The 9,525-nt window shown below is 37.2% G+C and overlaps 1 protein-coding gene across 3 annotated transcripts; it reads left to right on the top strand.

Annotated features, from left to right (window-relative positions):
- Nucleotides 1-321: 321 nt before the first annotated feature.
- LOC106741974 lies at nt 322-6,469 on the top strand. Of its 3 annotated transcripts, none has more exons than XM_014614476.1 (8): nt 322-1,942; nt 2,383-2,473; nt 2,577-3,529; nt 3,598-3,787; nt 3,871-4,014; nt 4,550-4,661; nt 5,813-6,089; nt 6,174-6,469. In XM_014614476.1, exons 1-8 carry the CDS (start codon nt 632-634, stop codon nt 6,252-6,254), a joined length of 3,159 nt encoding a protein of 1,052 aa, XP_014469962.1. In that variant the 5' UTR covers nt 322-631; the 3' UTR covers nt 6,255-6,469. The 3 variants fall into 3 exon arrangements, with proteins under 3 accessions (XP_014469962.1, XP_014469960.1, XP_014469963.1); XM_014614474.1 differs by having other exon boundaries at nt 4,424-4,661; XM_014614477.1 differs by lacking the exons at nt 5,813-6,089; nt 6,174-6,469 and having other exon boundaries at nt 4,503-4,585.
- The last annotated feature ends 3,056 nt before the right edge of the window (nt 6,470-9,525 follow it).

Genomic DNA, 9,525 nt, shown 5'->3' with positions numbered 1-9,525 from the left:
AGTAGGACTGATTTCGTTAAAATTTCAACAAGATCACGAATAAAAGAAAGATTTACTACGTTATTATTTCATTACGTGCACTGAGTGATGTTGATAGTCGTACTACTTGAAAGTAAAATTTAACTTATCGCCTACTGTACGCACAATTTTCTAGATTCAAATATTTACAAATTAAACTCCTGGATTTATAATGTTTAAATTTGAACTTCGAAAATTTTCTTAAATTACCCAATAGGAGACGAGCCACATTCAGCGCCATCTGCTGCGCTATGTTGAAATCACTTTCGACATGTGCGCGCACAGTAGAGCGGTTCCGCGCAGCAACGCTACCGGACGAATCGTATCAATACACGAATTTGAAAGTCTCGTAACTGTAACGTAAACTGTTGGGCTCAACGAAAATTACAAGCATATGTCAATCGGACTCGCGAATTTCACGCGACAGTTACGAATCTGCTTCCCCCGCCGAGCCTGTGGCTCGCGAATACGTGTAAATTGCGAGATGCATCGTTCGTACTCGGATTTGCCGACGATTCCGATCCGCTTGTGAACGAGTGTGAGTGAGTCAGCTGTTAACACCGCTGGAAGCCGATGTGACGGTTAAAGCGCCGAGAAACGATACTGCGGCAGGATGTGCGACTTGATAGATTTAAATAGCTCCGGCTTGAAGGATTTGGCGAATTCGGGACTGGCGTCGCCTCTGATCCCCGTGCCGAGGAACGTGGAGGAGTCCTCCGGCGAGCAGGTCGACGCCTCGGTAACCGGGAAGAACGGGAGTCTGGGTAGCAATCCGTTTGATAGCATGCTGCACGAGACCACCGAGTACATCAGAAGGAAAGGCGATCCGTTCGAAGTTGTGTTGCAGCGAGCCTTGAAGTTCGAGAGCAGGAAGGACCACGCGAAGGAGCCGATAGCGGCGCAACCGGTGAATTTCGCCGATGATGATTTTACCTTGATACACGGGAAAGGAATGATGAACAGGACGCTGGATGAATCCTTGATCGAGGACGGTGGGAATTCGATAGACGGGGAGGAAGAGGGAATCACCAGTGTTGTTGCTGGCAACGCCGATGTTACTTGCGATGCGGCGGCGGAAAGTGACAAGCCTGGCCCCGAGCAGAGTAACAAAGTAACGGCCTGCATGGATCCGTATGAATTGGCGATTTTAAATCAATCGGCGATGAACGACACGTTGTTGGAAGCAGAGTTCAAGCACAAAACGGATAGCGAAATGTCGATCTTTCTGGAGAAGAATCCATCGTTCAAGGAATTCATCCTTCCCGCAAGCTCGAACCTCAAATTACGATCGAATCTTCAGCGTTCCTTGTCGCAGGAGGATAGGAAGTCAGAGAAGAGGAAATTGCAGCGCCAGGATAGAAGGTCGCAATTTTCAGCGGATACATCGAGGAAAGCTTCACAAAGCGACAGCACCGCGTCGTCCTTCCTGAACAAAGGTTTCTCGGAGATTGAAGGGAGCCAACAGTCTGTATTTTCAAAGATCTCAACAAACTCGGTGTTTTCTAACTTGTCGGATGTTCCTTTCACGTCAAGATTGAATTCGGTTTCATTATTATCGAATCCATCATCGGTATCGTCAAATGGCGTCATGAACAATGCTTTCATAGATAACAACAGTTTGAGGATGAGTAACGAAAGAATAAGTACAGAAGCTGAGAATTCAATGGAAATAAAATCAGTACAATATGACTTATCTGACTTAACGGAAAGACTGAATAAATTAAAATGCGCCATTGACAGAACAACCAGTACTCTGATTGTAAAGGAAGAGATTGGTAAATCTGACCTCGTGAAAGGGGAGAATAACAAGCAAGCTATCGATGATAGATTAATAGACATTGATGTATTCGTGCCAGAACCGAGTTCCAACGAAGAACAGAATAAAAGCATAAATTCCACTAACTCTTCGGATTCTGTATTCACTGTAAGATTCGTATAATTATTGTACACTGTATTCAATGTTTTAAATATTCTTCTTGGTCAATTTATACTTTGTTACATTCGATATTGCAATAATTGGTTGGTAATTATACAGAATAAATCTTGCTGATGTATTGAGAAGGCAAATTCTAAATAAAATATGCAGACTTTTATGCAAATCTTGCTAATTTAGAAAGAAATATATAAAGAAACATTTAAGCAACTTAGAATTTTAATATATGCTAATGATGAAATTTATTTGCTTATCAATATTTTTGCACCTCTGTTTGAATTTTAATCGGACTTTGATATTATCCAACTAAATATCGGTTGTGTTTCTTCTAAAGGTGTTCCATATTTTGTATAATTACTGATTACTTTTGACTAAGTACTTTTAAGCTATTTTAAAAGACCAAGAGAATTAATTGTTAAAATTAATTGCAGGACAGTAGCAAAATCGATAAGTCAATACTGAACGAAGCTAAGGCATTTGCGAGAACTTTTGAAGAGCTGGCTCTAAAAACAGATTCTGCATGTAAGTATTTTATATTTATTATGTGTAGTCGTAAATGTGTACAATTTTTATGATAAATTTTTATTCGTGTTATTCATTCATTATTCCTTTTTTTCTTCATCAGCTAGCTCATCAGCAGATGACTTAATTTCAAACAATCATCTGTGGATGTCAGATCTTTTACCAGCGTATGAGGATGAAGCTGTGGATAATTTAATTGAATTGCCTATTTCACCGGAAAAAAACTTAAAAGTCGATAGAAGCAACGTTTCGAAGCAATCCACAAATATTGATAGCGCGGTAGAAAATTTTTTGAAGGAGATGGAACCACAATTTGCTGATGATGTTTCTACTGTGAGGCAAACAATGGTAACTACGTTATTAATGGATCTCAAGAAATTGATAAAGGCGGAAAACAATTCGCAAGCGAGCAAATTAATCGATAATCTAGAGAATGTTTTGGGTGTGAAGTATAAAAATAATACGGAATTGTTAGCGAGTTTGAATGCATCCGACAAATCAGAAAAGTTTGGCACATCCGACGATAAATTGGACGATACCAAACAATCGGATGAAGCAAGTAACAAAAGCCAGAAAGAGAATGAAGAAATATCGTCTGTGGATAAAATCTGTAATAATGAAAATTCACTGCCGCATATAAGTCATGAATTAGAAGATGCGACGCAAGTTACAACTGGTCGCAGTTACAACTCATTAACTGGAATTTCATCTTGTAACAATGACAGTGAGAATTGTTTTAATGTCACGGATTCACCTAAAACAGCGTTAAAGACTAGTCACTCGGACGAGAAGTTAGCGGTAGAATTGTTGGTTAATTTGGGGAAATTACTGAGCGGCCAGTCTGAGGATGCCGTGACTTTAAAATTACTCAAAAGCATAGGAAAGGCTTTGAACGTTGTGTCAAATAATTCCAAAATCGACGGCGAATCGCAGATGGATAATGATAACTCGCGCAATATTCGACGAATTTCTTCCGTGGGAACTTCAGTGCCTGAACGTAATACATCTCTGTCCAGCTTAAAAAAAACCTGGCACGAACAAAGCTTCAATTCGAAAGTAAGTGGACTTTGTAACCTTCTTCACGATAATTTTAGTTTTGTCTCTTATGCGTGTTTTCCGTGCAGCCCCTCGAAAACACGAGAAGAAGAAGTGTTCCCACAATTAATTCATCAAATGCAAACACGCCTATAAACTCGAAACGTAAAAGTACATCCGAATTGAAAAATCGAAAGCGTTTCTCGAACAATATTGGACTTCTCAGTACGATTCCAAATAAAAACATTCCAATTTCAGGAGTCTCTAATGCGAAAATCGGTATATTATTTTGTTAGATTATATGCACCGTGATTTAAGTAATAATTTCCTTTAAATAGAAATAATTGAGAGTGTGATTTCAGTGGAGACTACAGAGCTTGATAGCAAGAACGAAAAATCATTAGCGATAATTGATGTCAAAAATAAATTGAAGAAAAAAGTAGGTGCGGTCGGTAACAGGGGTCCTATGAAAGCGGTGCATCCTGTAGGCTCTATGCAAAAAAAAGGTAAGTTCAGTCTGCTAACAGTAATTCTTAGTCTCTAATGTAGTCATTTAGTGAATTAATTTATTATACATTAATTCCAAGTCATTAAGGCTCCGAAGTAGTCGCTGTGACTGTTCTTATTTAATGACGTTAGAAGCGAGAAAACACGTGTTAAAATTGCTTGCGTTACATTTCGTCTAATTTTACAAGTTCTGAATCGATCACAAATGTCATTTTGTGGATATATTTTTCTATTTAAAAATATAACGCAAAAAATCTCCAGAGTCTTAATGATTTATAATCGATTGAGTCGCGAAAATAACTTATAACTTATAATATAATTGCTGAACATTTAGTCTTGATATGTCGATAAATTGTTAATACGTTGTCAATTTATTTATATTTGTGTATTTCAAACAAAACGATGTAGCATCACTTGGAAAACAAACAGCATCGTCTTCTCAAGTCACCACTCCACCTAAGTCTAACACAGCCGCTTCTTTCGGCAGTAAAATAATCAGCAGCACCCCTAATTCGATAACTTCGCCCATACCAGATAGTCAAACCAATGGTTCGTCGAAAATGCAGTTAATGCCCATCAGTAAGAAACGTAACTTCTCTTGCGATATTTCACCGGTGACTACGCAGAAAGGAGACAATCCTAGGAGGTAAGCGAGCAGATAAGACTAATATATGATATACATATATGATGAATTGATATATTTATATTCTCGTGTTATATGTGCATATATATATATAAGGTGTTTAATTTTGAGTGATACAGTCGATTATCTTGAAAATAAAACATTTTTGGGAAAAATATTCCATATAAAAATTGTAGGATTTTAAGTGGTGCAGGAAAAGTATTTAAGGAGAAAAAACTTTATTAAAGTGTTTCGAAAAGCTCTAAAGATCAGCTAAAAGAATATGCGATAAAAAATAGAGATTTCCGTTAAAAAATTTTAAAGTAACTTTTATGTGACCTTACCAATGCTGTTCAAACTCACACTAACATTGCTGTGTAATGCGTCACTTAAAATTCTATAACTTTTATATATTTTTCCCCAGAATTCTATAACTTTATAACATTTTTCCCCGGAATACTTTATTTTCAAGATAATCGACCGTATCAGTTAGAATGAAACTCTGTTTATACAGAGTTCAAACTGTTTTCGATTCCCGTAGTGCAGGTAGAACGAGTGAAACCGAGCAAAATGTTATGCATGCATTTTGCAAAATTCGCAATAGTTAGTGAGGAATTAATTATTTTGTCTGGAGTAATGAACGCATAGGGAAGGGTAGACCGAACACTATATAAAAAGTAATTGCAGGCCAACAGATCAACAGGGGACAAACTTCAATAAGGACATAAAACAGGTTGAGGTGAACAAAAAAGTCCTCTACCATTTTGCAAACAACACGCAAAATTTCGAGTTATTAATCATTGAAAATGGCCATGTAGGCTTTTTTAATTAAAAAGCCTGAAGCAAAAATTTGCATATTATTTGCAAAATGATATAGAATTTTTTTGTTCAGAGTGATCTAATCTACAAGTATATGACAGCTGTTGTACCTAGAGATAAGTTTCAAGTTCGAAGTTCAAAATTCAATATATCGCTATATTGTATCTGTCGCTCTCACGAAGTTTGTTCCCTGTTGATCTGGGACAAGTATATAATTAATAAAGCAGATTCAGGACGACGACCAAAGAATTTTCAGTTGTAGTTCGTTGGAAGCAGAGAAAACGAAGAAGGAATAAAAAATATGTATATAACATAATCTTGTAACGATTATAAAATAAAAATCGCTTGTATTTCAGATCTAACAAGTCGCTGACTACAAAAAAATGTACGCCTAAACATCAACAGACGGATCTATCGGGTATTCCGAAATATTGCACGCCACCGAGAAAACAACACAATGCCTCACTTGATATGAGCAAAAATCGTCAGCAAAAGACTTCGCAGTATTTGAACAAGAGTTTAACGAGTTATCAACGATGTTCCCCCATTCGTTCGAAAAGTGCCGAAAAACAAGTACGGAGTCCTCTCAAAGACAGCAACAAAATCTTTACTAAAGTAAAACCATTTAAGTTGGTAAGTGCAGTTTTTTCTTCGTATAAATCCATGACAAATTTATAGTCTTAAAATTCATTCACTTCACATTTATATTGTACACAGATCTCTAAACTTAAGGGAAACGCCGCTATCGATTCCGCCGAAAAAGAGAATTACTCGGAGCAGAGCGGTCTGAAAATATGAAGATAGAAACAATCGTGCCGTCGTATATCGATAAAAAAAAACATGTTATAGAAATAGAAATAAAAAAGGGAAAAAGAATCGTTACATAGAAATTGTTGAGGTATATATATATACATGCCTCACAACGATTCTCTCTTCCCTTTGTTATTTTTATTTCTATTGGAAGTTGTGAGGCATATACATATATATTTGTATCCTATATGACGATTTTTTATACAGGCTTTATATTTTTTTTTATATTTATGATTGTGTTTTATAATAAAAAAAATATACGATTGTGGTAAATATGTGTTTTGCTCGATTATTAAGAAATTTTGTAAATCCTATTCGTTCGGTTTGCATTTACAGAGTAAATTCTAACGAATTATCAAACTATGTATGATTATTGAATTAATAAAAAAAGTTGCGATATCTTTTATTGTTAGAACATTAAATTGTAAAAAATAGCGCGTTTCATTTTTCATACAGTACAGTATATATACCCAAATGTTTTTCTTTTGCGATATAATGAAATTAAAAAGCGTCGGCGAATGTAAAATGACGCTTGCGTAAAATTACGCCCTTTCTTTTATATTTTTGGGCCCGCAAGGGCATAGAAGGCCCGGAATGAAAACCTAGGTTAGGTTACATCTCACATCTCCACACGCAACGCCTCGGTCGACTTTTTCATCATTATTCTATAAATAGGAATGAAGCTTCAGTAAAGCGCTAGCGAGAAAAGATCATCACATGCGTACTCTAGTAACTACGTGATATACTAAAATTTAAATATATATAGGATGATATACGCCGCGTTCAGCAGAACGTTTAATTTGCAACTGTTGGAAGTTTCCTGCGCTGACATTGGATTATTCCTATAGATTTAAAAGAATAATCCAATCTCAATTAAGAAAACTTCCAACAGTTGCAAATTAAACGTTTTGCTGAACGTGGTCATAGTTTGGACAGTCGACTGCAATAACATTTCCTACCTTCCCGCTGGATCATCGACCATGGCTCGTATTCTGAATTCTCTTTTATCGATATTTTTAAAATATCTTGAATATGACTTTTCAGCCAGTTAGATGATTTCCGTAAGTCACTTTTAGAGGCATTTTTATCAATAAAAAAGGAGTTCAGAATATGGGCCTAAAGCCCACGTCACACGATGCTTGTTTTTTGATAAATCTAGTGAGATCTAGTCACATACTGGAAATCCTGCGTTCTGATTGGTTAATTTTTAATATGTTACTAGACTCATTGTCTATATTTCTGAATTTACTTTTATCGATAAAGATGCCTCTCAAAATGGAATAGGGACTACCTAATTGGCGGAGAAGCCACATTTAAAGCATTTTTTTGATAAAAGTGAGTTCAGAACATGGATCTAGATAGATTAAAAAAACATTATTCGACGTGGACTTAAATATTACTGAAGACTGACGATTCCAACTGCACATCAAGCGGACTCTGTAGATTTTGCAGATAATAAATATTAATATTATCGGCCGTTTCTGTCTCCTCGATATAAATATCCGGATGCAACAAAATCAAATCAAAAGGTTGGAATTTTCTCTTTCGAAATTCCTACGCAATTAAAAGCAATTTATTGATTATTTATATAAATAACGCAAATTCAATGTATTTTTCAGAAAAAGGCATATGAATTTCGCACTACAAAATTGCTGTTTGGTAACATAACATTACAAAATTAAAAATTGTAATTATACCGGAGAGTTAAACATTTTTTTTCATTTTTGCTACGCAAAAAAAGTACTTACGTATACTTGAGATAACCAAAACCGTAATAATAATACGCGTACTTATTTATATTGTAAAAAATAAAATTAAAAATTGATATCGTGGTAGGTTTTAACTTTCGGCATAACATTCACATTTTCTTCCTTCCAGAAATTTAGCACAATCTCCCAGACAGCACAAATCTCCTAGGGACATCCTCAGGACATCCCGATGTCTTAAGTACGCCCATAAAACGTCCATGGGTTATCCTGTGCTGTTTGGGTTACTATTCATCAGATTGTTATTATTATTATTATTAATCATACGTCATGCGGGATCGGAAGAAACTGATAAGAGGTTTCAATCAGGATAACTATTAATACTGGAACATCAGACAATTATGAGGAAATCGCCAAAGATTATAACTGTATATACGTTTAATTAATACTGTGAAATAAGAATCAACGATTGAGTCGTAGTTTGCACAGCAGGATCGCTCTATACAAGTTACTCGTCCTTCGAATTATGAGTCAAAGCCCTCCTCGGTGTTATCTTTGTTTCCTTTGTTCGCCACTGTGTTATCCCGATTGACTTAGTTTCTTCACTATGTATTGTACATACGACATCAGGAACAGAAACAAAGGGTGCTATACATTATTCCGTTTTATTAATAATAGGTAGGTAGACTGATCCAGCTCTCAAACGCCTCTCAGATGATGAACAACGTATGTCGTAGATCGTTTGTTCGCGTTTTTTTCTTTGTTTCTTTCTCTTCTAGTCAGACGTACATCCTCGACGATCGTCCGTGTGTATGTGTGTATGTGTGTGATCGCCGAGCTCCGCAGACGAAACAGGAAATTCCCTCGCAAGGCAGCTTGTGAACAGTTTCTCTCGGAATTAATATTCGTGTCGCCGATCTCTCTAATTATATTACAATTTCGCCTCCTCGGCTACTTCAGAGGAGGCTGTTCGCGCGCGCACGCGCGACAAATCGTCGTGTCGAATCGTCGCGCTGAGAATTCAGATTAATTGAGCGAGATTAAAGTGGAGCTGAAGTGAAAAAGAATCGATCGAACAAGTAATTCTCTAGGGAAGAAAGAACCAATATCTGCGATTTTTGCCGGGATTCGTTCTGCTTCTTCTCGCGTGTCTCCGCATCCATATGTTACTTTCCTCCTTTTCTTCGCGATTTATACAAAATGGCAAAGAGAAGCGAATACANCTCTCTCTCTCTCTCTCTCTCTCTCTCTCTCTCTCTCTCTCTCTCTCTCTCTCTCTCTCTCCCATTTGGGATTAAAAGGATCCGTCCTATAAGATCTCAAACTTGCGGCAGTTACGTGCAACGTCATCAGGTGCGGATCCTCCCGCCTCTCTCGCGCAGAACGAACGCCCATCGGTCCTCCTCCTTCTTCTTCTCTTCGACTCGATCTTTCTCGACCGACCTTTCTGCGCACGGTCAATTTTGCGACCTCTTTCTTTCTCGGAGGGAGAAAATCACACGCAGCGATTCCTCCATTATCGCACGTCGCAGATCTCGCTCGGTCGCTCCCCC

Source organism: Dinoponera quadriceps, unplaced genomic scaffold, assembly GCF_001313825.1.
Source record: "Dinoponera quadriceps isolate SergipeBrazil2010 unplaced genomic scaffold, ASM131382v1 scaffold458, whole genome shotgun sequence".
In the NCBI taxonomy this organism is placed as follows: Eukaryota; Metazoa; Arthropoda; class Insecta; order Hymenoptera; family Formicidae; genus Dinoponera; species Dinoponera quadriceps.
The sequence above is the reverse complement of the archived record's forward strand: the minus strand, read 5'-3'. Positions and strand labels throughout refer to the sequence as shown.